At 51.1% G+C, this 27,441-nt stretch overlaps 1 protein-coding gene across 1 annotated transcript in view; it reads left to right on the top strand.

Annotated features, from left to right (window-relative positions):
• CDC73 (cell division cycle 73) overlaps window positions 1–27,441 on the top strand; it is a 136,609-nt gene that overhangs the window by 47,647 nt on the left and 61,521 nt on the right. The window contains exons 6-10 of the mRNA XM_077278605.1: window positions 4,206–4,294; window positions 6,448–6,664; window positions 17,205–17,303; window positions 21,913–21,991; window positions 22,732–22,796. Of these exons, the coding sequence (XP_077134720.1) occupies window positions 4,206–4,294; window positions 6,448–6,664; window positions 17,205–17,303; window positions 21,913–21,991; window positions 22,732–22,796 (549 nt within the window). The remainder of the gene's footprint in view (window positions 1–4,205; window positions 4,295–6,447; window positions 6,665–17,204; window positions 17,304–21,912; window positions 21,992–22,731; window positions 22,797–27,441) is intronic.

Raw genomic sequence — 27,441 nt, 5'->3', positions numbered from 1 at the left:
CGATGCACAGTGACACCATCTTCAGCAAGTTGATGCTGCAGCTCTCTGGAGGTGGTCTGAGGATTGTCCTTGACTGATCTCATCATTCTTCTTCTCTGCCTTTCTGATGTTTTTCTTGGCCTGCCACTTCTGGCCTTAACAAGAACTGAACCTGTGTTCTTCCATTTCCTTACTATGTTCCTCATAGTGGAAATTGACAGGTTAAATCTCTAAGACAGCTTTTTGTATCCTTCCCCTGAACAACTATGTTGAATAATCTTTGTTTTCAGATCATTTGACAGTTGTTTTGAGGAGCCCATGATGCCACTCTTCAGAGGAGATTCAAACAGGAGAACAACTTGTAAGTGGCCACTTTTAAGTAGCTTTTCTCACGATTGCATACACCTGGCTATGAAGTTCAAAGCTCAATGAGGTTGCAAAACCAAAAAAAGTGCTTTAGTAAGTCAGTAAAAAGTAGGTAGGAGTATTTAAAACAAGAAAATAAGGGTGCCCATACTTATGCACCTGTCAAATTTTGTTTGAATGCAGATTGCATATTTTCTGTTAGTACAATAAACCTCATTTCAAGGCAGAAACATTACTGTGTCCAACAGTTATTAGATATATGAAACTGAAATAGCTGTTGCAAAAAAACCAATTTTTATAAAACATTAAGCTTGATTAATAGGGGTGCCCAAACTTTTTCATATATATATGTGTATGTATATGTGTGTGTGTGTGTGTGTGTGTGTGTGTGTGTGTGTATATATATTCGAGTATAAGCCGACCCCCCTAATTTTGTCACAATTTTGCCTAGGGTGGGAAATGCAGCAGCTACCGGTAAATGTCAAAAGTAAAAATAGATACCAAAAAAAGTAAAATTAATTGAGACATCAGTAGGTTGTGTTTTTGAATATCCATATTGAATCAGGAGCCCCATATAATGCTCCATAAAGTTTATGATGGCCCTATAAGATGCTCCATATTAAAATATGCCCCATATAATCCTGCATAAAGGTTAATAATGGCCCCATAAGATGCTCCATAGACACATTTGCCCCATATAATGCTGCACAAATGTTACAGACACTTGCCCCATTTGCTGTTGCTGCGATAAAAAAAAAAAAAAACACATACTCACCTCTCCGTCTATTAGCCCCCGGCACTTTCAATATTCACCTGCTCCTCATTCCCGCTCCACTCTATCTTCAGCGTCTTCTGCACTGACGTTCAGGCAGAGGACACGCACTGAAACTAACCACGTCACCGCGCCCTCTGACCTGAGCGTAACTGCTGAAGACGGAGCGGCGCCGGAACGAGGAGCAGGTGAATATCGCGCAGCGCTCCCCCTCCCTGTTATAGTCAGCTGCTCCTGGCGCTGTGCAGTCCCTGCTTCCCCGCAGCGTCTTCCTGTACTAAGCGGTCACCGATACCGCTCATTACGGTAATGAATATGCGGCTCCACCCCTATGGGAGGTGGAGCAGCATATTCATTACTGTAATGAGCGGTACCATGTGACCGCTCAGTACAGGAAGAAGCTGGGGCGCCGGGAAGCCAGGGACCACACCAGGAGCAGGAGAGTATTATTAGACAGCCCCCGCTCCCTCTCCCCTGCCGACCCCTGGGTATGACTCGAGTATAAGCCGAGGGGGGGGGGGGACATTCAGCCCAAAAAAATGGGCTGAAGATCTCGGCTTATACTCGAAACCAAACGCAAACCGGATGGAATAGTAGCATGCTGCTGCAAGATGCTGTGTTAGCCATGCTGGTTCAGTATGCCTTCAGTTTTGAATAAATACCCAACAATGTCACCACCAAAGTACCCCACACCATCACACTCCTCCTCTATGCTTCATGGTGGGAACTAGGCATGTAGAGTCCATCCGTTCACCTTTTCTGCGTCGCACAAAGACACCGTGGTTGGAACCAAAGATCTCAAATTTGGACTCATCAGACCAAAGCACAGATTTCCACTGGTCTAATGTCCATTCCTTGTGTTCTTTAGCCCAAACAAGTCTCTTCTGCTTGTTGCCTGTCCTTATCAGTGGTATCCTTAGCAGTGGTTTCCTAGCAGCTATTTTACCATGAAGGCCTGCTGCACAAAGTCTCCTCTTAACAGTTGTTGTAGAGATGTGTCTGCTGATAGAACTCTGTGTGGCATTGACCTGGTCTCTAATCTGAGCTGTTGTTAACCTGCAATTTCTGAGGCGGCTGACTCGGATAAACTTATCCTCAGAAGTAGAGGTGACTCTTGGTCTTCCTTTCCTGAGGCGGTCCTCATGTGAGCCAGTTTCTTTGTAGCGCTTGATGGTTTTTGCCACTGCACTTGGGAACACTTTCAAAGTTTTCCCAATTTTTCGGACTGACTGACCTTCATTTCTTAGGCTACTTTCACACTAGCGTCGGACGACGCACGACGAATTGCGTTGTTGCGACGTACCGACGCTAGCAGTGAATGCGCCGCACAACGGGGGCAGCGGATGCTGTTTTTCAACGCATCCGCTGCCCCATTGTGAGGTGCGGGGAGGCGGGGGCGGAGTTCCGACCGCGCATGCGCGGTCGGAAAAGATGGGAACGACGCACCAAAAAACGTTACAAGCAACGTTTTTTGGTGGCGACGGTCCGACGCAACACGACACAACCGTCTTGCGACGTGTGGCAATGCGTCGCACTGCGTCCCTAATGCAAGTCAATGGAGAAAAAACGCATCCTGCAAGCACTTTTGCAGGATGCGTTTTTTCAACAAAACGACGCATAGCGACGTGCAGTGCACAACGCTAGTGTGAAAGTAGCCTTAGAGTAATGATGACCACTTAATTTTCTTTACTTAGCTGCTTTTTTTTCTTGGCATAATACAAATTCTAACAGTCTATTCAGTAGGACTATCAGCTGTGTATCCACCAGACTTCTGCACAACACAACTGATGGTCCCAACCCCATTTATGAGGCAAGAAATCCCACTTATTAAACCTGACAGGGCACACCTGTGAAATGAAAACCATTCCCGGTGACTACCTCTTGAAGCTAATCAAGAGAATGCCAAGAGTGTGCAAAGCAGTAATCAAAGCAAAAGGTGGCTACTTTGAAGAACCTAGAATATAAGACATAATTTCAGTTGTTTCACACATTTTTGTTAAGTATATAATTCCACATGTGTTAATTCATAGTTTTGATGCCTTCAGTGTGAATGTGCAGTTTTCATAGTCATGAAAATACAGAAAAACTTTAAATGAGATGTGTCCAAACTTTTGGTCTGTACCGTATGTATGTGTGTGTGTGTGTGTGTGTGTGTATATATGTGTATATATATATATATATAATGCCTGGTTACAACAAAGATTTTCACACCAAAGTTATACGTCTTCCTAGTCGCACAGCTTCAGCACTGCTGAGCTACTTTATCATCTGGTTTAATGTATGATGTACACTTTCGTTAGGTTATCCAGGCTTGAGAGTAAAGGGAACCTGTCACCACCTGCAGATATGGGATTAATCTGCAGGTTAATGGTGTTACTCACCTGCCCGGCGCCCGCACTGAAAGTTGCGGGGAGAAAATGAACTTTATGTCCCCCACAACGTTGCGGTGTGTCATAGCGGTGGCTGTAACTGCGCACCCATTCCTGACCGCCGGCCCTAATATAAAGCCAGTGTCAGTCAGGGCCAGGGGATGCGGTGACTGAACCCAAGCAGATGCCGCCTCTGTGACTGAAGCCAGAACGCTGCAGGGCAGTGAAGTTCATTTTGTTCCTGCAGCGCTCAGCTAAGTGCAGGCGTTGAGCAGGCTTGTAACGCTATTAACTTGCAGATTAACCCCATATCTGCAGGTTAATTTTGTTTTTCTGGTGACAGGTTTACTTTTAAGTAAGAAAAAATCAAATTCTTCGGTCTCGCTTCAAAATGTTAAATTTTTGTGAAACACCTGTGGGATCAAAATGTTCACTGCACTCTTAAATGAATTCCTTGAGGAATGTAGCCTCAAAAATGGGGATCTTGTGGGTTGCTGTTTTGACACCTTGGGAGCTCTGAAAATTTGACATGTCACCCACTTTTCATTTACGTGAAGTGTATTTTTAGTTTTTCCTTTTAAAGGATATCAGTGATTTAAAGTATTATGGGTTTGCAGTACGGTTAGTCAGGATTCTTTTTTTTTTTTTTTGCTCAGCTGACAATACAAAGTGCATAAAATATTTAACCTAGGCTTTATAGAGATCTGCTAACTTCCTAGGATGAAGAACGTGTCCGCCTTGACAAAGAGAGACTGGCTGCCAGGCTGGAAGGCCATAAAGAAGGCATTGTGCAGACTGAGCAAATTCGGTAAGCTGTGCTTTTAATGAGTTACTTTTTTGGCTTTGTTTCATTCACTCTTGGTAGAAAGACTTACATTGCTCCTGGTATCAAGCTGACTGATTTGAAACATGCACCAAAACGCTGACAGGTATAGAAGACTATACTCTTATATTTTTTTTCTGGTTGTTAATACCACTTACACTTTCAAAAACGTTATACTTGACACAACTATAATAAAGTACAAGGAGATCCTATAAATCCACCTCTGTCGCAGGACCTCAGTACCAATGTGTCCAATCCTTTCTTATTCAAGACACAGGTCTTCTGTGTGTGTGCCCCCCCACCCCTATAAACCATGATCCCTTTACCACCCTTCCTAATAGATGCTACTGACATCTTTGATATGAAATTATCTTGCGGTGCAATGGTGTCTGGAAGGAGAACATTGGCATCTGGAGTATTTTTTTCTAGATGCCTTTAGAGGCAATCTGTTAGCAGGGTTTTGTTACCTCCTCTGAAAGCAGCATGGTGTAGACAGGGACCATGAATCCAGTGATGTTTCACTTAGATTACTTGATGCTGCAATTCTAACACCGATTTTAGCCTTAGCAATGCAGCAGAGCCGAGAGCTGTTCCCGCCAAGCTCTGTATGCACATAGTCTATAGACAGTGAGCTGCTTATCACTGGAGGGGGTGAAGTCAGACTTGCTGTGTCACCTCCTTAAATCTATGTAAACCTAATACGGGCATAGAGGATACAGACTGCTGAAAAAAATCCTAGCTGCGTCTCATACCAGATGTGGTGTTGCTGAGAAATAATAATCACATTTTATATAAATGACATCTTCCTGGCTCTGGGGAAGACGCTGCCTGGAAGATAACTCTGCCTCCAGAGATTATTTTACATGAAGGGGGAGTTATCAGTGTGAGACAAGTAACTAACACAGAGCAGGATAAATGAAATTGGTGTTCTTGCAAACACCTTTTTGCAGCTCTTTGGCTACGTCCCCACAGTCTGTAATCAGCACAAGTCCGCTCCGTCCAAAGCACTACCGGCTTTTGAACGCAGGTGATTCCGCATGTGTTGACTGAACCATGCGGAATCACCACGCCCAATACATTGGACTGGTGATATTTATCTTGCAGAGACTGAGTGCCTCCTCAAGATAGACATGCTGCGGTCTGGAAAGATGTGCCACATGTCCATCTCCGCAGGGAAGCCAGAGGTGTCTGTGGACACATAGTGGAGATGGGATTTCTTGAAATCCCATCCACTGTGCTGTAACATCTGGCCACTGCAGGTTGGATGCTGTGGATGTACGTAGCATCCAATTCACAGTGTTTATTGACCGTGGGAACATACCCTTTGAGCTCTGCTGTATTGCTACAATATTACATCCCTGTCTGCCTGTGAGATGGGAGCTGAAGCAGAGAGGAACCTGCAGTTGTGTGAGGTATAATCACACACAGCTCTGCAGTGAGATCAGGAGAGCAAAGAGCGGCCATCACACTGGTAACCATTACCCATTATTATTATTATTATTATTATTATTATACATTTTTATAGTGCCATTTATTCCATGGCGCTTTACATGCGAAAAGGGGGCAAATATAGACAAATACAATAAACATAAGCAAAAAAACAAGGCACTAACAGGTACAGAAGGAGGGAGGACCCTGTCCGTGAGGGCTCACAGTCTGCACATTATACATCACACTGGTAACTTACCCTTCATGTATAATAAGCTCTGGAGGCAGAGTTATCTCCCAGGCAGCATCCTCCCCAAAGCCTGGAAGGGGTTATTTATATAAAGTGATAAAAGATGGCTTCTCGACAACACATCTGATATGAGGCACACAGGTCTCGCTCTCCTCCGCTTTCTGTAGCCTGTATGCCCATATTAATAGTTTAGATAAGTCATATGTGGTAACAGATTCCCTTTAAAGCTTCAGTATAAGTAAACAGCACACAGCCAGCCATGTGACACATAGAGTTCTGTTTTAACCCCTACATTCATACCGTCCTCAGATTACATACCATACCGTACATAGTTGGAGTAAGTGAGATGGAATTGATTTACCAGTTTGTATTTAGATGTGTCCTAATGTAAAACTGTTTTCATAGAACGTGTATTAAATGGAGCTTTTTACACTTTCTTTTTTTTCCATGGTGTATTCAGATCCCTCTCAGAAGCCATGTCTGTTGAAAAAATTGCAGCCATCAAAGCCAAAATTATGGCAAAAAGAAAAACCACGATCAAAACTGATTTGGATGATGATATAACCGCATTAAAACAGAGAAGTTTTGTGGATGCTGAAGTGGATGTTACCAGGGACATTGTCAGCAGGGAACGAGTATGGAGGACCAGAACCACCATACTGCAGAGTACAGGGAAAGTGAGTGAATTCATTACTTTCTTGATTTGATCAATTTTTTTTTTTTTATGAAAAGAGGCAAAAAATGACTTTAATAATCAAGTGCAAGAGACATTTGGAGACTTTAAAACTATGTAAAAATATAAATTGTGCCTGCTTGTTATCTCTTTTCCGCAAATGGATATAACTGGTTTTTAAGATTCCAAGTTATTTCCCACCATTCGTTATACAGTTACGCTTCAGGGATGGCATGTGCACAGAAGTAGCACCTGTGCAGTCCACAAGAGTCAGCTGATACACACAGCTATGCTCCCTCGGCATGTGCTGGCACTGGAGGGGGCACTATCTGGTGGATTCAGGTGCAGCTATCAGTAGTGACAGAACCAGAAACACATGGGCTACTTGCACATTGAACAAGTCTGTAGGAACCCCTTCACACACCACCAAGAAACTTGAAGACACAAAAGAGCACAGTGAGGCCAAAAATACTCTGTTGTAAAAAAATCACAGTAATAAGCAAGTGCTACTCAAAAGATGGAAAAAAACAGGGTATTTAGTTAATACTTTTTTTGCAAAAAGATATACCTTGATGATTAGTGGAGCAGCTTAGTATACATTTTTTTGCAAACAAAGTATACTAAGCTGCTCCACCAATCGTGTGTGTGTGTGCCTGCAGGGGGGCATGTAGTGACTTGGGGGGGGGGGGCATGTGCGTGCCTGCAGGGGGGCATATAGTGACACGGGGGTATGTAGTGACTGGGGGGGGGCATGTGTGTGTGCAGGGGGAGCATGTAGTGACTGGGAGGGGGCTTATGTGTGTGCCGGCAGGGGAAAATGTAGTGACACGGGGGGCCATGTGTGTGCCTGCAGGGGGGCATGTAGTGACACGGGGGGCCATGTGTGTGTCTGCAGGGGGGCATGTAGTGACTTGGGGGGGCCATGTGTGTGCCTGCAGGGGGGCATGTAGGGACTGGGGGGGCATGTAGTGATTGAGGGGGCCATGTGTGTGCCTGCAGGGGGGCATGTAGTGACTGGGGGGCCATGTGTGCCTGCAGGGGGGCATGTAGTGACTGGGGGGCCATGTGTGCCTGCAGGGGGGCATATAGTGACTGGGGGGGCCATGTGTGTGCCTGCAGGGGGAGCATGTAGTGACTGGGGGGGCTTATGTGCGTGCCGGCAGGGGAAAATGTAGTGACACGGGGGGGCCATGTGTGTGCCTGCAGGGGGGCATGTAGTGACACGGGGGGCCATGTGTGTGCCTGCAGGGGGGCATGTAGTGACCAGGGGGGCCATGTGTGTGCCTGCAGGGGGGCATGTAGTGCCTTGGGGGCCATGTGTGTGCCTGCAGGGGGGCATGTAGTGACCGGGGGGGGGGGGGCGCATGTGTGTGCCTGCAGGGGGGCATGTAGTGACTGGGGGGCCATGTGTGCCTGCAGGGTGACTGGGGGGGCCATGTGTGTGCCTGCAGGGGGGCATGTAGTGACTGGGGGGGCTTATGTGTGCCTGCAGGGGGGCATGTAGTGACTTGGGGGGGGGGGGGGGGGCATGTGCGTGCCTGCAGAGGGGCATATAGTGACACGGGGGTATGTAGTGACTGGGGGGGGGGGGCTTGTGTGTGTGCCGGCAGGGGAAAATGTAGTGACACGGGGGGGGCCATGTGTGCCTGCAGGGGGGCATGTAGTGACCGGGGGGGGAGGCATGTGTGTGCCTGCAGGGGGGCATGTAGTGACTGGGGGGCCATGTGTGCCTGCAGGGTGACTGGGGGGCCATGTGTGTGCCTGCAGGGGGGCATGTAGTGACTGGGGGGGCCATGTGTGTGCCTGCAGGGGGGCATGTAGTGACCGGGGGGGGAGGCATGTGTGTGCCTGCAGGGGGGCATGTAGTGACTGGGGGGCCATGTGTGCCTGCAGGGTGACTGGGGGGCCATGTGTGTGCCTGCAGGGGGGCATGTAGTGACTTGGGGGGGCCATGTGTGTGCCTGCAGGGGGGCATGTAGTGACTGTGGGGCCATGTGTGCCTGCAGGGGGGCATGTAGTGACTGGGGGGCCATGTGTGCCTGCAGGGGGGCATGTAGTGACTGGGGGGGCCATGTGTGTGCCTGCAGGGGGAGCATGTAGTGACTGGGGGGGCTTATGTGCGTGCCGGCAGGGGAAAATGTAGTGACACGGGGGGGCCATGTGTGTGCCTGCAGGGGGGCATGTAGTGACACGGGGGGCCATGTGTGTGCCTGCAGGGGGGCATGTAGTGACCGGGGGGGCCATGTGTGTGCCTGCAGGGGGGCATGTAGTGCCTTGGGGGCCATGTGTGTGCCTGCAGGGGGGCATGTAGTGACCGGGGGGGGGGGGGGGGCGCATGTGTGTGCCTGCAGGGGGGCATGTAGTGACTGGGGGGCCATGTGTGCCTGCAGGGTGACTGGGGGGCCATGTGTGTGCCTGCAGGGGGGCATGTAGTGACTGGGGGGGCTTATGTGTGCCTGCAGGGGGGCATGTAGTGACTTTGGGGGGGGGGGCATGTGCGTGCCTGCAGAGGGGCATATAGTGACACGGGGGTATGTAGTGACTGGGGGGGGGGGGGCTTGTGTGTGTGCCGGCAGGGGAAAATGTAGTGACACGGGGGGGGGCCATGTGTGCCTGCAGGGGGGCATGTAGTGACCGGGGGGGGGGGGGGCATGTGTGTGCCTGCAGGGGGGCATGTAGTGACTGGGGGGCCATGTGTGCCTGCAGGGTGACTGGGGGGCCATGTGTGTGCCTGCAGGGGGGCATGTAGTGACTGGGGGGGCCATGTGTGTCTGCAGGGGGGCATGTAGTGACTGGGGGGGGGCTTGTGTGTGTGCCGGCAGGGGAAAATGTAGTGACACGGGGGGGCCATGTGTGCCTGCAGGGGGGCATGTAGTGACCGGGGGGGGGGGGGCATGTGTGTGCCTGCAGGGGGGCATGTAGTGACTGGGGGGCCATGTGTGCCTGCAGGGTGACTGGGGGGCCATGTGTGTGCCTGCAGGGGGGCATGTAGTGACTGGGGGGGCCATGTGTGTCTGCAGGGGGGCATGTAGTGACTTGGGGGGGCCATGTGTGTGCCTGCAGGGGGGCATGTAGTGACTGTGGGGCCATGTGTGCCTGCAGGGGGGCATGTAGTGACTGGGGGGCCATGTGTGCCTGCAGGGGGGCATGTAGTGACTGGGGGGGCCATGTGTGTGCCTGCAGGGGGAGCATGTAGTGACTGGGGGGGCTTATGTGCGTGCCGGCAGGGGAAAATGTAGTGACACGGGGGGGCCATGTGTGTGCCTGCAGGGGGGCATGTAGTGACACGGGGGGCCATGTGTGTGCCTGCAGGGGGGCATGTAGTGACCGGGGGGGCCATGTGTGTGCCTGCAGGGGGGCATGTAGTGCCTTGGGGGCCATGTGTGTGCCTACAGGGGAAAATGTAGTGACACGGGGGGGCCATGTGTGTGCCTGCAGGGTGGGCATGTAGTGACCGGGGGGGCCATGTGTGTGCCTGCAGGGGGGCATGTAGTGCCTTGGGGGCCATGTGTGTGCCTGCAGGGGGGCATGTAGTGACCGGGGGGGGGGGGGGCATGTGTGTGCCTGCAGGGGGGCATGTAGTGACTGGGGGGCCATGTGTGTGCCTGCAGGGGGGCATGTAGTGACTGGGGGGCCATGTGTGTGCCTGCAGGGGGGCATGTAGTGATTGGGGGGCCATGTGTGTGCCTACAGGGGAAAATGTAGTGACACGGGGGGGCCATGTGTGTGCCTGCAGGGGGGGCATGTAGTGACCGGGGGGGCCATGTGTGTGCCTGCAGGGGGGCATGTAGTGACCGGGGGGGGGGGCATGTGTGTGCCTGCAGGGGGGCATGTAGTGACTGGGGGGCCATGTGTGCCTGCAGGGGGGCATGTAGTGACTAGGGGGCCATGTGTGTGCCTGCAGGGGGGCATGTAGTAACTGTGAGGCCATGTGTGCCTGCAGGGGGGCATGTAGTGACCGGGGGGGGGGGGCATGTGTGTGCCTGCAGGGGGGCATGTAGTGACTGGGGGGCCATGTGTGCCTGCAGGGTGACTGGGGGGCCATGTGTGTGCCTGCAGGGGGGCATGTAGTGACTGGGGGGGCTTATGTGTGCCTGCAGGGGGGCATGTAGTGACTTTGGGGGGGGGGGGGGGCATGTGCGTGCCTGCAGAGGGGCATATAGTGACACGGGGGTATGTAGTGACTGGGGGGGGGGGGGCTTGTGTGTGTGCCGGCAGGGGAAAATGTAGTGACACGGGGGGGCCATGTGTGCCTGCAGGGGGGCATGTAGTGACCGGGGGGGGGGGGGGGGCATGTGTGTGCCTGCAGGGGGGCATGTAGTGACTGGGGGGCCATGTGTGCCTGCAGGGTGACTGGGGGGCCATGTGTGTGCCTGCAGGGGGGCATGTAGTGACTGGGGGGGCCATGTGTCTGCAGGGGGGCATGTAGTGACTGGGGGGGGGGCTTGTGTGTGTGCCGGCAGGGGAAAATGTAGTGACACGGGGGGGCCATGTGTGCCTGCAGGGGGGCATGTAGTGACCGGGGGGGGAGGCATGTGTGTGCCTGCAGGGGGGCATGTAGTGACTGGGGGGCCATGTGTGCCTGCAGGGTGACTGGGGGGCCATGTGTGTGCCTGCAGGGGGGCATGTAGTGACTGGGGGGGCCATGTGTGTCTGCAGGGGGGCATGTAGTGACTTGGGGGGGCCATGTGTGTGCCTGCAGGGGGGCATGTAGTGACTGTGGGGCCATGTGTGCCTGCAGGGGGGCATGTAGTGACTGGGGGGCCATGTGTGCCTGCAGGGGGGCATGTAGTGACTGGGGGGGCCATGTGTGTGCCTGCAGGGGGAGCATGTAGTGACTGGGGGGGCTTATGTGCGTGCCGGCAGGGGAAAATGTAGTGACACGGGGGGGCCATGTGTGTGCCTGCAGGGGGGCATGTAGTGACACGGGGGGCCATGTGTGTGCCTGCAGGGGGGCATGTAGTGACCGGGGGGGCCATGTGTGTGCCTGCAGGGGGGCATGTAGTGCCTTGGGGGCCATGTGTGTGCCTACAGGGGAAAATGTAGTGACACGGGGGGGCCATGTGTGTGCCTGCAGGGGGGGCATGTAGTGACCGGGGGGGCCATGTGTGTGCCTGCAGGGGGGCATGTAGTGCCTTGGGGGCCATGTGTGTGCCTGCAGGGGGGCATGTAGTGACCGGGGGGGGGGGGGGCATGTGTGTGCCTGCAGGGGGGCATGTAGTGACTGGGGGGCCATGTGTGTGCCTGCAGGGGGGCATGTAGTGACTGGGGGGCCATGTGTGTGCCTGCAGGGGGGCATGTAGTGATTGGGGGGCCATGTGTGTGCCTACAGGGGAAAATGTAGTGACACGGGGGGGCCATGTGTGTGCCTGCAGGGGGGGCATGTAGTGACCGGGGGGGCCATGTGTGTGCCTGCAGGGGGGCATGTAGTGACCGGGGGGGGGGGCATGTGTGTGCCTGCAGGGGGGCATGTAGTGACTGGGGGGCCATGTGTGCCTGCAGGGGGGCATGTAGTGACTAGGGGGCCATGTGTGTGCCTGCAGGGGGGCATGTAGTAACTGTGAGGCCATGTGTGCCTGCAGGGGGGCATGTAGTGACCGGGGGGGGGGGGGGGGCATGTGTGTGCCTGCAGGGGGGCATGTAGTGACTGGGGGGCCATGTGTGCCTGCAGGGTGACTGGGGGGGCCATGTGTGTGCCTGCAGGGGGGCATGTAGTGACTGGGGGGGCTTATGTGTGCCTGCAGGGGGGCATGTAGTGACTTTGGGGGGGGGGGGCATGTGCGTGCCTGCAGAGGGGCATATAGTGACACGGGGGTATGTAGTGACTGGGGGGGGGGGGGCTTGTGTGTGTGCCGGCAGGGGAAAATGTAGTGACACGGGGGGGCCATGTGTGCCTGCAGGGGGGCATGTAGTGACCGGGGGGGGGGGGCATGTGTGTGCCTGCAGGGGGGCATGTAGTGACTGGGGGGCCATGTGTGCCTGCAGGGTGACTGGGGGGCCATGTGTGTGCCTGCAGGGGGGCATGTAGTGACTGGGGGGGCCATGTGTCTGCAGGGGGGCATGTAGTGACTGGGGGGGGGGGCTTGTGTGTGTGCCGGCAGGGGAAAATGTAGTGACACGGGGGGGCCATGTGTGCCTGCAGGGGGGCATGTAGTGACCGGGGGGGGAGGCATGTGTGTGCCTGCAGGGGGGCATGTAGTGACTGGGGGGCCATGTGTGCCTGCAGGGTGACTGGGGGGCCATGTGTGTGCCTGCAGGGGGGCATGTAGTGACTGGGGGGGCCATGTGTGTCTGCAGGGGGGCATGTAGTGACTTGGGGGGGCCATGTGTGTGCCTGCAGGGGGGCATGTAGTGACTGTGGGGCCATGTGTGCCTGCAGGGGGGCATGTAGTGACTGGGGGGCCATGTGTGCCTGCAGGGGGGCATGTAGTGACTGGGGGGGCCATGTGTGTGCCTGCAGGGGGAGCATGTAGTGACTGGGGGGGCTTATGTGCGTGCCGGCAGGGGAAAATGTAGTGACACGGGGGGGCCATGTGTGTGCCTGCAGGGGGGCATGTAGTGACACGGGGGGCCATGTGTGTGCCTGCAGGGGGGCATGTAGTGACCGGGGGGGCCATGTGTGTGCCTGCAGGGGGGCATGTAGTGCCTTGGGGGCCATGTGTGTGCCTGCAGGGGGGCATGTAGTGACCGGGGGGGGGGGGGCGCATGTGTGTGCCTGCAGGGGGGCATGTAGTGACTGGGGGGCCATGTGTGCCTGCAGGGTGACTGGGGGGCCATGTGTGTGCCTGCAGGGGGGCATGTAGTGACTGGGGGGGCTTATGTGTGCCTGCAGGGGGGCATGTAGTGACTTTGGGGGGGGGGGGGCATGTGCGTGCCTGCAGAGGGGCATATAGTGACACGGGGGTATGTAGTGACTGGGGGGGGGGGCTTGTGTGTGTGCCGGCAGGGGAAAATGTAGTGACACGGGGGGGCCATGTGTGCCTGCAGGGGGGCATGTAGTGACCGGGGGGGGGGGGGGGGGGCATGTGTGTGCCTGCAGGGGGGCATGTAGTGACTGGGGGGCCATGTGTGCCTGCAGGGTGACTGGGGGGCCATGTGTGTGCCTGCAGGGGGGCATGTAGTGACTGGGGGGGCCATGTGTGTCTGCAGGGGGGCATGTAGTGACTGGGGGGGGGCTTGTGTGTGTGCCGGCAGGGGAAAATGTAGTGACACGGGGGGGCCATGTGTGCCTGCAGGGGGGCATGTAGTGACCGGGGGGGGGGCATGTGTGTGCCTGCAGGGGGGCATGTAGTGACTGGGGGGCCATGTGTGCCTGCAGGGTGACTGGGGGGCCATGTGTGTGCCTGCAGGGGGGCATGTAGTGACTGGGGGGGCCATGTGTGTCTGCAGGGGGGCATGTAGTGACTTGGGGGGGCCATGTGTGTGCCTGCAGGGGGGCATGTAGTGACTGTGGGGCCATGTGTGCCTGCAGGGGGGCATGTAGTGACTGGGGGGCCATGTGTGCCTGCAGGGGGGCATGTAGTGACTGGGGGGGCCATGTGTGTGCCTGCAGGGGGAGCATGTAGTGACTGGGGGGGCTTATGTGCGTGCCGGCAGGGGAAAATGTAGTGACACGGGGGGGCCATGTGTGTGCCTGCAGGGGGGCATGTAGTGACACGGGGGGCCATGTGTGTGCCTGCAGGGGGGCATGTAGTGACCGGGGGGGCCATGTGTGTGCCTGCAGGGGGGCATGTAGTGCCTTGGGGGCCATGTGTGTGCCTACAGGGGAAAATGTAGTGACACGGGGGGGCCATGTGTGTGCCTGCAGGGGGGGCATGTAGTGACCGGGGGGGCCATGTGTGTGCCTGCAGGGGGGCATGTAGTGCCTTGGGGGCCATGTGTGTGCCTGCAGGGGGGCATGTAGTGACCGGGGGGGGGGGGCATGTGTGTGCCTGCAGGGGGGCATGTAGTGACTGGGGGGCCATGTGTGTGCCTGCAGGGGGGCATGTAGTGACTGGGGGGCCATGTGTGTGCCTGCAGGGGGGCATGTAGTGATTGGGGGGCCATGTGTGTGCCTACAGGGGAAAATGTAGTGACACGGGGGGGCCATGTGTGTGCCTGCAGGGGGGGCATGTAGTGACCGGGGGGGCCATGTGTGTGCCGGCAGGGGGGCATGTAGTGCCTTGGGGGCCATGTGTGTGCCTGCAGGGGGGCATGTAGTGACCGGGGGGGGGGCATGTGTGTGCCTGCAGGGGGGCATGTAGTGACTGGGGGGCCATGTGTGCCTGCAGGGGGGCATGTAGTGACTAGGGGGCCATGTGTGTGCCTGCAGGGGGGCATGTAGTAACTGTGAGGCCATGTGTGCCTGCAGGGGGGCATGTAGTGACCGGGGGGGGGGGCATGTGTGTGCCTGCAGGGGGGCATGTAGTGACTGGGGGGCCAGGTGTGCCTGCAGGGGGGCATGTAGTGACTAGGGGGCCATGTGTGTGCCTGCAGGGGGGCATGTAGTAACTGTGAGGCCATGTGTGCCTGCAGGGGGGCATGTAGTGACTGGGGGGCCATGTGTGTGCCTGCAGGGGGGCATGTAGTGACTGGGGGGGCCATGTGTGCCTGCAGGGGGCATGTAGTGACTGGGGGGGCCATGTGTGTGCCTGCAGGGGGGCATGTAGTGACTGGGGGGCCATGTGTTTGCCTGCAGGGGGGCATTTAGTGACTGGGGGGCCATGTGTGTGCCTGCAGGGGGGCATGTAGTGACTGGGGGGGCCATGTGTGTGCCTGCAGGGGGGCATGTAGTGACTGGGGGGGCCATGTGTGTGCCTGCAGGGGGGCATGTAGTGACTGGGGGGGGGCTTATGTGTGTGCCTGCAGGGGGGGGCTTATGTGCGTGCTTGCAGGGGGGCATGTAGTGACACGGGGGGCCATGTGTGTGCCTGCAGGGGGGCATGTAGTGACTGGGGGGCCATGTGTGTGCCTGCAGGGGGACATGTAGTGATTGGGGGGCCATGTGTGTGCCTACAGGGGAAAATGTAGTGACACGGGGGGGCCATGTGTGTGCCTGCAGGGGGGCATGTAGTGACACGGGGGGGCGTGTGTGTGCCAGCAGGGGGGCATTTAGTGACTGGGGGGGTATGTAGTGACTGGGGGGGCCATGTGTGTGCCTGCAGGTGCAGGGGTTCATGTAGTGACTGGGGGGCCATGTGTGTGCCTGCAGGGGGGCATGTAGTGACTGGGGGTCCATGTGTGCCTGCAGGGGGGCATGTAGTAACTGGGAGGCCATGTGTGCCTGCAGGGGGGCATGTAGTGACTGGGGGGTCTTGTGTGTGCCTGCAGGGGGGGCCATGTGTGTGTCTGCAGGGGGGCATGTAGTGACTGGGGGGGGCCATGTGTGTGCCTGCAGGGGGGCATGTAGTGCCTTGGGGGCCATGTGTGTGCCTGCAGGGGGGCATGTAGGGACTGGGGGCCATGTGTGTGCCTGCAGGGGGGCCATGTGTGTGCCTGCAGGGGGGCCATGTGCGTGCCTGCAGGGGGGGCATGTAGTGACTGGGGGGGGGTCACTGTGCGTGCCATATAGAGAGGGGGGCTTATAGTGACGCGAGGGCCATATCCAGGATGAGATGGGGGGGCAGTGTGCCATCAGCACAGGGGGGCAATGTGCCAGCACAGGGGGGGCCATATGCCAGGATGGGGGTTATATAGATACCAGGATGAGGGGCATATATATGATTTGTAAGACGGACACTGGCATTAAAAGACAGACCCCCATTTAACATAAGATTTTTTTTCTCTTTTTCTTCCCCAAATTTGGGGGTGCGTCTTATAATCAGGTGCGTCTTATAAAGCGAAAAAAAAGTTTGGAATTTTTTTTTTACCACTTAGATAAAAAATAACCTAGACATGTTTGGTGTCTATGAACTCGTAATGACCTGTAGAATCATAATGGCAGTAATTGTATTTCCAGGAATCCATCCTGACAGCACTAGTTCCCTCCCACTGTAAAATTGTATTATATACTAATGTGATGTAACATTGGTGTAGAGTTTGTTAATAAACTTTTTTTGCATCCATCCAGATGTGGTACTTTGGAAAATCACTGGTGGGTGGTAAGGGGAGGGTCCTTTTAACCCCTTGTTGTTCCTGTCCCACTGAGGGTAAGGAGGACGTCCTCCATTGGTGCTGTCAGGATGGATTCCTGGAAATACAATTACCGGTAGGTCTAATTACCGTTTTCTTCCATACAGAAGGGTGGTGCAGAGCTTTTTGAAAGAGTGTTTTAAGGCATTTGTTTTTTGGGGTGGGCTTTTGAGTGTACTAATTCGGATGTAGAACAAAAGGGGTGTGCTGCAAGATTACCTTTTTGGTTTTCATATTCTAGACTTTGAAATGTGATGTGTGTATGTATATATGTATGTATATATATGTATGTATGTATGTATGTATATATATATATATATATATATATATATATATATATATATATATATATATATATATATGTGTATATGTATGTATAATTTTAATTGAAAATCCATTTTTACTATTTAGTATTTCTTTTTTTTTTCTTTCAGAATTTTGCAAAAAATATATTTGCAATACTTCAGAATGTGAAAGCAAGGGAAGAGGGTCGTGCACCCGAGCCAAGACCCGTACAGATTACTGCACCAACGGTAAATACCTTGTGTTTAGCTGAAGTGTGATTTTTGCTGTTGAGTAGAAATAAAATGGTAATTTCAGGCCACAGGTGGCTGCATATGTGAAGATGCCAAATCTGTATGAGTTGCATAACAATGATGTGGTTTCCTTGCAAATGTAGCGCTCTCCCACTCAGGGCTGTGGAGTCGGTAAGCCAAACCTCCAACTCCGACTCCTCAATTTCCATGACACTGACTCCACTGAAATGGGCTCCGACTCCACAGCCCTGCTCCCACTATGGAACTTGTGATTCTCATTTGCTTCTATAATAACTTTTAATATTGCTGTGTTGCCATGTGTTACTCCTGCCAGTGGTGAATTTAGTGACTTGGTGCAGAATTGTTGCAGTGATATTTGTGGCTGAAAATCTATTCTATGCCCCTGAAGGGGGTTGTTTCTGCCGAATTTACTTAAAGGGAATCTAACAGCAGGTTTTTGTTACCTTACCTTAGAACAGAATGATGGTGGCGAAGAGCCCTTGAATCCTACGATGTATCACTTAGTTTACTGGGTGCAGCCGTTCTGACACAGTCAGAGCTTTTAGATTTAGAATGAAGCAGAGCTGAGAAAGCTAACCCACCCACACCAGGCTCTGTATGTGCAGACGGTGAGCTGCTCAGTTACCTGACTCCAGCAGTGTTAAACCCTTAGGCTATGATCACCCGTTGTTTTTGTTCTTTTTTTGCTGTTATTTTTTATGCAAATATATATTCATTTTACAGTACCAGCAAAAGTTACGAGATTTCAGAAATCTCATGCACACACTGTTTTGTTTTTCCTGACTGATTTGGAAAATTGGTGTTTTTTGCAAATTGCAGCATGTCGCTTCTTTCAGCTTTCTTTACAAAAATGCAGATTGTAATCAGCTTCTTTACTTCTAAAAGAGCAGGTTTTGCCTGCGGGAAAAAAAACAGCAAAAAGTCAACGTGTAGCGATGGCCTAAGTGGTAAATCCTTCAGTTAGTAAACAGCATGCACTTTGTCAAGTGACACATCCCTGAATTCTTCAGATTACATAGCAAAAACCTGCTGACCGCAGCATGTTCATTAATTTTGCGGATTTCCCGCTATTTAATGCATTGGGAAGCTCCGGAAAAAACGCGAAAAATCTGCACAAAACGTGAGAAAACGCTCAAAAAAACGCATGCGGATTTTCTGCAGAAATAGTCCGGTTTTGTTCAGAAAATTCCTGCAAAGAATCCTGATGTGTTCACATAGCCATAGGCTACTTTCACACTGGCGTTAACTGCATTACGTCGCAGTGCGTCATTTTGCCGAAAAAACGCATCCTGCAAAAGTGCTTGCAGGATGCGTTTTTTCTGCATTGACTAACATTAGCGACGCATTTGCGACGCAATGACACACGTCGCAACGGTTGCGCCGTGCTGTGGCGGACCGTCGGGAGCAAAAAACGTTACATGTAACATTTTTTTGCTCCCGACGGTCCGTTTTTTCCGGCCGCGCATGCGCGGCCGGATCTCCGCCCCCACCTCCCCGCACTTCCCCGCACCTCACAATGGGGCAGCGGATGCGCTGGAAATATGCATCCGCTGCCCCCGTTGTGCGGTGGAGACAACGCTAGCGTCGGGAACCTCGGCCCGACGCACCGCGACGGGCCGAGCCCGACGCTAGTGTGAAAGTAGCCTTAGACTTCATTTGGGGACGATGCTCCCTCTAGTGGTGGTCCATCATTTTTACTAACTAGGTCATCAAGGGTTGGCGACGTTGAGCGGGGGCCCCATACCGTTTCACAGTAGGGTGCACTAGGGAAATACAGGCCCCTACCTTCCCCATTTTTTCTGACTCGGGATTTATTGTGCATATGCATTTGTACCTATATGTGCCCAAAACAACCCAAATGGTTATTGGTAATTTTATTGCACTGAATTTGCACTTTATTCACGATTTGGATGTCACTATTTTGTAGGAACAGAGTACATATTCCACTCTAGTTGTTGATGGCAATTTGTAGTGATTAAGTGGTTTTTGTACAGTCCTTTTAAAATTATTAATAAGTTACTGTATTTTATAGGGCCTTTTTTTACTTATGGTTTTTCTGGTCCATCATTTTTGTTTTCTCTCCTGGCAATGTCTGATTCTCTTACTGCTGGGGTATAAACCGAGCTGTTAGCCAGACTGTGGAGACCTGGGTGTCGTAACCAGTGCCTTCCCCCCTCCCATCAATCACGTAATGAAACACACACATTCTTAGGTGGGTTGAACAGGTCGGTCACAGTTTATTAATTAAATAATCAGAGAAAGGCAATTACATATCGTAACGAGCGGCTCGCGCCGAGCTCCTGTCCGTGATCGACAGGGGAATTGGCCCAACGACCGGTTACGACCTTTGCCCTCCTCCGCTTCTTCCGCTGTGACTTAATAAAATTACTAAGGTTAGTTACATCCACATGCTTATATACACACTTTTTTTTTTTTTTTTTTAAATTACAATAGACTTACAAATTTACATTATCCCGCGGGTTAGTATCCCCAATAGCCTTTAAAAGGGAGGGAGGGTGGGACAAAAGCTTCCAGGTGTCCGCCGGGAGGAAAAGAGGAAGTTCCCGGCCGGACACCTGGATTTATCCCCTGTAGGAGTGGCCGTAGGACCCCTCCCCTCTAGTTACCACTGGCCGGCCGGGGGTCTTCAATTAGTGCATCACTAAGGGGGGAGTGATGCCAGGGGGGAACTGGCACTGACAACCTTTCCGTGCTGCTCTATCTGTGTGCTCCCCAGTCAGAGACGCGCACCTTATTCAGAACCGCGTCTGCCAGACTGTGGAGACCTGGGTGTCGTAACCAGTGCCTTCCCCCCTCCCATCAATCCCGTAATGAAACACACAGTCTTAGGTGGGTTGAACAGGTCGGTCACAGTTTATTAATTAAATAATCAGAGAAAGGCAGTTACATATCGTAACGAGCGGCTCGCGCCGAGCTCCTGTCCGTGATCGACAGGGGAATTGGCCCAACGACCGGTTACGACCTTTGCCCTCCTCCGCTTCTTCCGCCACGGAGGATCCCGTGTATTACCTACGCGGGACTCCGACCCCACCCATCAATGTTAGGGCCTGTTCAACCCCATGCTGTAAACCCAACAAGAATTATCGAGGCCAATGTCCGTTGGGTGAACTCCGTCCGGTCTTAATTGTGGCGTGTTATCCCCTTGTAGCGGGTGTATTACCTGCCAAAAAGGAGCCCCCAACTTCCTCCTTTCCCCATACACTTTAGATGAAGGATACCGGACTTGTCCCCAACATATGAGTAGACATGGATCAGGCAGTAAAAGTTTAAATGCTGGATCCTTTTGTTTTCGGGAGTGGAGACAGTGGCTTTCTGCAGACTTAGTAATGAAGACTCATGAGCAATTTCTTTTTGTATGAGCATGTCATGAGGGGCTGTCTGTCACTAGACCTAGAGATATCTCATGTGTATGGCCAGCTTACAGGTTGGACAACACCAGCGTATTCAATTCAGGTCCGGACGTAAGGTGAAAACCATCCTTACTTGCCTTAGGTGCCACTGATCCTAGAGCACGACCTGACATATTCTGTCCCACTTTGTGGCTGCAGCCCATCAATATGCTGTCCCACTTTGTGGCTGCAGCCAGTGAGGCTGCTTTGTGGCTGCAGCCCATCAATATTCTGTCCTGTTTTGTGGCTGCAGCCCATCAATATTCTGTCCCGCTTTGTGGCTGCAGCCCATCAATATTCTGTCCCGCTTTGTGGCTGCAGCCCATCAATATTCTGTCCCGCTTTGTGGCTGCAGCCCATCAATATTCTGTCCCGCTTTGTGGCTGCAGCCCATCAATATTCTGTCCCGCTTTGTGGCTGCAGCCCATCAATATTCTGTCCCGCTTTGTGGCTGCAGCCCATCAATATTCTGTCCCGCTTTGTGGCTGCAGCCCATCAATATTCTGTCCCGCTTTGTGGCTGCAGCCCATCAATATTCTGTCCCGCTTTGTGGCTGCAGCCCATCAATATTCTGTCCCGCTTTGTGGCTGCAGCCCATCAATATTCTGTCCCGCTTTGTGGCTGCAGCCCATCAATATTCTGTCCCGCTTTGTGGCTGCAGCCCGTCAATATTCTGTCCCGCTTTGTGGCTGCAGCCCGTCAATATTCTGTCCCGCTTTGTGGCTGCAGCCCGTCAATATTCTGTCCCGCTTTGTGGCTGCAGCCCGTCAATATTCTGTCCCGCTTTGTGGCTGCAGCCCATCAATATTCTGTCCCGCTTTGTGGCTGCAGCCCGTCAATATTCTGTCCCGCTTTGTGGCTGCAGCCCGTCAATATTCTGTCAGGATGGTCGGCCGCTCTGATAATAGACAGCGGCTGTCTTTGGCTGCAGCCTGCATGTGACAAAACAAGCGTTGTCTATCACTCTGGGAGCAGCAGCGCCAACATTGCTAAAATGGCACCCCCTGCTGGAGCGGAGTATACTGTTTTTATTTGGTGTCCTGAATTGATTAAGCTGGGGATGTCCAGTAGTTGACAGTCCCTTTAAGAAAAATGTTGTGGTGAGTGCAAAAATCCTCTGCAATTTATAAGCTCCAGCTTTTATATTGGCTAAAAAAAGAAACTTTATTTTTCAGGACCCAACACTGAGAAACAAACAGCCAGCTCCACAGATATACAATCGATACGATCAAGAACGGTTCAAAGGGAAAGAGGGTAAGTGATTATTTCCGCTCTAGAAGGTGTACATTCTTGTCGTCCTTTTATAAATGGTTATTATTGAACTATAGTATTCCTAATCTGGGCTGATCTTTCCTTGTTACTTTTATCCCTCTGGTCATTAGGCTATTTATCCTCTCCTTAACTTTTTTTTTTTCCCCTGAAAGGTTTACATTGTAAAAATATATAAAAGATAAAGGGAATCTGTCACTAGGTCTTTGCCACCTAGAGGACTAGTAAACCTAGCCTCCATGCTCATGGGCTCTGAGTAACTCAGCTTACAGTACTGATTGGCAGATTTTTGTGTACACTGCATAGGCAGAAAGCTGCCTATCTGTGGTTGTGGATTTACCAAGCTCAGTATTCAGGGAACTTCTAGATCTGCAGAAGACTATACTGATTTTATCAAAATGACATCAAGCAACAACCCAGTAAGTGTCATGTCACGGGAGTCGTATTCTCAGGCCCTACATCATTCTGCTTTCAGATCACATAGCACAAACCCTCCGGCAGATTCTGTTTGTTCTTAGGTTAGCAAACCGTGGCTGTATAATCTTTTGAAAGTGTCAAAACTTAAAGTACTCTTAATATACAGCTATTGTCAAAGTACACCTGCCCCATCAGGTCTAAAATCTATTTGAGGAGGGCAGCAGCTTTTACAATACAAACTACCGTACATGTTGTTTTGTTCCCTTGTATTTAGCTAACACTTTCATGGTTTTTTTTTTTCTCGTCAGAAACGGAAGGCTTTAAGATTGACACAATGGGGACGTACCACGGAATGACACTGAAATCTGTGACTGTAAGTTGGACAGACCTTGCTTCAAAATTATATTTTTGCAAAGAGACATGTATAAAATGTAGCACAGGTCTTTTTCAGCTTTTTGATTTGTATGCCAACGTTGTCATTGCCGTTTTCTAAAGGTCACTTCGTACAACTGAAGAAGAGATGGGTGCTTATGGGCACATAATGGCCCTATTTAAAAGCTCTAGAAAAGTATGGAGCTAGTATTTCGGATTTCACGGTTTCTCAGGTTAGGTACACTTGCATTTGTGAATTAAAATTTTCTGTTCAGTTTTGGGAAAAGACAAACTTATTTAAAGAATCACGCCTCCCATGGATCCAAGGGGTAAGGTTTCTCCTTACGGAGAGCAACATGTCAAGCATGCCGAGATGAGGAAACTTCTAAACCGCAATGCTCCTCAGGTAAAAATGCAAATTGTCTCTTCAAAAAGGAGGACTAGAATTCTAGTGCCACCTATAGAAATGATAAACATGCCACCCAAAAACCCACTGTCCTACTAGGGGGAGGGTAACACTTTAATTTAATAGTGCAGCATACTCATTCCCACAATTTTGTGGAAAAACAGAAGTGTTTAAACACAAATTAAAATTTTGTATCTTTATTGAAATTTTAAAACATATATATTAAGAGGTGCCTCACAGCAAACAAAGAGGCCGTCAGTCAAAAAGTGTGTTTTGCACCACAGACTGTCCAGGAGTTGGTGGATGCTTTAGTCCAGGTCTGGGAGGAGATCCCTCAGGAGACCATCCGCCACCTCATCAAAAGCATGCCCAGGAGGTCATACAGGCACGTGGAGGCCACACACACTACTGAGCATCATTTCCTTGTCTTGAAGCATTTCCACTGAAGTTGGATCAGCCTGTAACCTCATTTTCCACTTTGATTTTGAGCATCATTCCAACTCCAGACCTCCGTGGAATATTAGTTGTGATTTACGTTGATCATTTTCAGGTTTTATTGTTCTCAACACATTCCACTACAGGTCCTTCTCAAAAAATTAGCATATAGTGTTAAATTTCATTATTTACCATAATGTAATGATTACAATTAAACTTTCATATATTATAGATTAATTATCCACCAACTGAAATTTGTCAGGTCTTTTATTGTTTTAATACTGATGATTTTGGCATACAACTCCTGATAACCCAAAAAACCTGTCTCAATAAATTAGCATATCAAGAAAAGGTTCTCTAAATGACCTATTACCCTAATCTTCTGAATCAACTAATTAACTCTAAACACATGCAAAAGATACCTGAGGCTTTTAAAAACTCCCTGCCTGGTTCATTACTCAAAACCCCTATCATGGGTAAGACTAGCGACCTGACAGATGTCAAGAAGGCCATCATTGACACCCTCAAGCAAGAGGGTAAGACCCAGAAAGAAATTTCTCAACAAATAGGCTGTTCCCAGAGTGCTGTATCAAGGCACCTCAATGGTAAGTCTGTTGGAAGGAAACAATGTGGCAGAAAACGCTGTACAACGAGAAGAGGTGACCGGACCCTGAGGTAGATTGTGGAGAAGGACCGATTCCAGACCTTGGGGAACCTGAGGAAGCAGTGGACTGAGTCTGGCGTGTGCAGGAAATGGGCTACAGGTGCCGCATTCCCCAGGTAAAGCCACTTTTGAACCATAAACAGCGGCAGAAGCGCCTGACCTGGGCTACAGAGAAGCAGCACTGGACTGTTGCTAAGTGGTCCCAAGTACCTTTTTCTGATGAAAGCAAATTTTGCATGTCATTCGGAAATCAAGGTGCCAGAGTCTGGAGGAAGACTGGGGAGAAGGAAATGCCAAAATGCCTGAAGTCCAGTGTCAAGTACCCACAGTCAGTGATGGTGTGGGGTGCCATGTCAGCTGCTGGTGTTGGTCCACTGTGTTTCATCAAGGGCAGGGTCAATGCAGCTAGCTATCAGGAGATTTTGGAGCACTTCATGCTTCCCTCGGCTGAAATGCTTTATGGAGATGAAGATTTCATTTTTCAGCACGACCTGGCACCTGCTCACAGTGCCAAAACCACTGGTAAATGGTTTACTGACCATGGTATTACTGTGCTCAATTGGCCTGCCAACTCTCCTGACCTGAACCCCATAGAGAATCTGTGGGATATTGTGAAGAGAAAGTTGAGAGACGCAAGACCCAACACTCTGGATGAGCTTAAGGCCGCTATTGAAGCATCCTGGGCCTCCATAACATCTCAGCAGTGTCACAGGCTGATTGCCTCCATGCCACGCCGCATTGAAGCAGTCATTTCTGCCAAAGGATTCCCGACCAAGTATTGAGTGCATAACTGAACATTATTATTTGATGGTTTTTTTGTTTGGTATTAAAAAACACTTTTATTTGATTGGACGGGTGAAATATGCTAATTTATTGAGACAGGTTTTTTGGGTTATCAGGAGTTGTATGCCAAAATCATCAGTATTAAAACAATAAAAGACCTGACAAATTTCAGTTGGTGGATAATGAATCTATAATATATGAAAGTTTAATTGTAATCATTACATTATGGTAAATAATGAAATTTAACACTATATGCTAATTTTTTGAGAAGGACCTGTATGTAATTAATAAAGATTTACAACTGGAATATTTCATTCAGTGATATCTAGGATGTGGGATTTTAGTTTTCCCTTTATTTTTTTGAGCAGTGTATATTAAGATATAGAAACTTTGATAGGAGGAGTGCTTCTTTAAGTTTCTTAAATGAAACTGTTGCATAACTGATGGAAACCAAAGTAGAAGAGCCCAACTGGTAAAAGAACAGATATCAACCACATAATTCTCATGTTTTTCTTTTTTTCTGTTCTAATAACGAACAACTCAGATGACCCCAAAGTAATCAGTCAGGCCTGTTTCTTTGTTTCCCTCCGGTATGTAGTGGATCAGTTTTGGACATGGATCTCCTTTGTTCCTGTTGCAGAACAGACAAAAATATATTCCCGAGTGCAGATGTAAACACCGCCTAGTTTTTATATAAAAGTATACATTTTTAATTTTGCTCTTTAATTCCTTGTGTCCTTTCATTACTAAAGAGGCCGGACACTTTATCTTGTTAGTACAGCTTTCCTCACACACTGACCACCACTTCTGTTTAATGACAGATGCTTGTGGCAGACATATGACCAGACCTGTCCATGCAATGGCTGCTGGTGGCGGACATGTGACCAGACCTGTCCATGCAATGGCTGCTGGTGGCGGACATGTGACCAGACCTGTCCATGCAATGGCTGCTGGTGGAGTACGTGTGACCAGACCTGTCCATACAATGGCTGCTGGTGGAGGACGTGTGACCAGACCTGTCCATACAATGGCTGCTGGTGGAGGACATGTGACCAGACCTGTCCATACAATGGCTGCTGGTGGAGGACGTGTGACCAGACCTGTCCATACAATGGCTGCTGGTGGAGGACATGTGACCAGACCTTCTCCATGCAATGGCTGCTGGTGGAGGACGTGTGACCAGACCTGTCCATACAATGGCTGCTGGTGGAGTACGTGTGACCAGACCTGTCCATGCAATGGCTGCTGGTGGAGTACGTGTGACCAGACCTGTCCATACAATGGCTGCTGGTGGAGGACGTGTGACCAGACCTGTCCATGCAATGGCTGCTGGTGGAGTACGTGTGACCAGACCGGTCCATACAATGGCTGCTGGTGGAGGACATGTGACCAGACCTGTCCATACAATGGCTGCTGGTGGAGGACATGTGACCAGACCTGTCCATACAATGGCTGCTGGTGGAGGACATGTGACCAGACCTGTCCATACAATGGCTGCTGGTGGAGGACATGTGACCAGACCTGTCCATACAATGGCTGCTGGTGGAGGACATGTGACCAGACCTGTCCATACAATGGCTGCTGGTGGAGGACATGTGACCAGACCTGTCCATACAATGGCTGCTGGTGGAGTACGTGTGACCAGACCTGTCCATGCAATGGCTGCTGGTGGAGTACGTGTGACCAGACCTGTCCATGCAATGGCTGCTGGTGGCGGACGTGTGACCAGACCTGTCCATGCAATGGCTGCTGGTGGCGGACATGTGACCCGACCTGTCCATATAATGGCTGATGGAGGAATATGTGACCAGACCATCTGCAGTCATTGTGTGCATAAGTGCTGGTCAGTGTGTGAGGGAAGGGTCCGACCTATTAAATTACTCTAGGGCATTTACATGGCTAGCATGCAGCGGAGGTAAGATGATGACCTTTAGTGTTGGCTAGATGACAATAGTTTTTCTTGTTGCAGACAAATTTTAAGATTGCTCCACTACTTTTTTGATGGGGTGTCTGCATATCATAACCCCATGGATTTTAATTATGATAGCCTGTCCTCAATCCTTTTAAATTTTGTTATATGAATCAATGAAAGGGGGATGGTTAGTGAGGCGCTGTCTATATGTGAAAAGGTAAGGATTTTCTTTGCTCAGATGTATTTGCGGTATAGCTCCATTAAAGTAGAGCTTTGTATGCCCAAACTACAAAAGGATTAAAGCCCAATGTTCCCTGTTGCACAGTCAGTCTCCTGAACACTATTGCAGTGTTAGGGTATGTGCACACGTTCTGAATTATTCGCGTATCTTTTGCATTTTTTGCGCGTTTTTTCGGCGTCTTTCCGCCGCAAAAACGCTTAAAAAA

This window comes from Ranitomeya variabilis, chromosome 8, assembly GCF_051348905.1.
Source record: "Ranitomeya variabilis isolate aRanVar5 chromosome 8, aRanVar5.hap1, whole genome shotgun sequence".
Taxonomy (NCBI): Eukaryota; Metazoa; Chordata; class Amphibia; order Anura; family Dendrobatidae; genus Ranitomeya; species Ranitomeya variabilis.
This window is presented reverse-complemented; position numbering and strand designations above follow the sequence as displayed.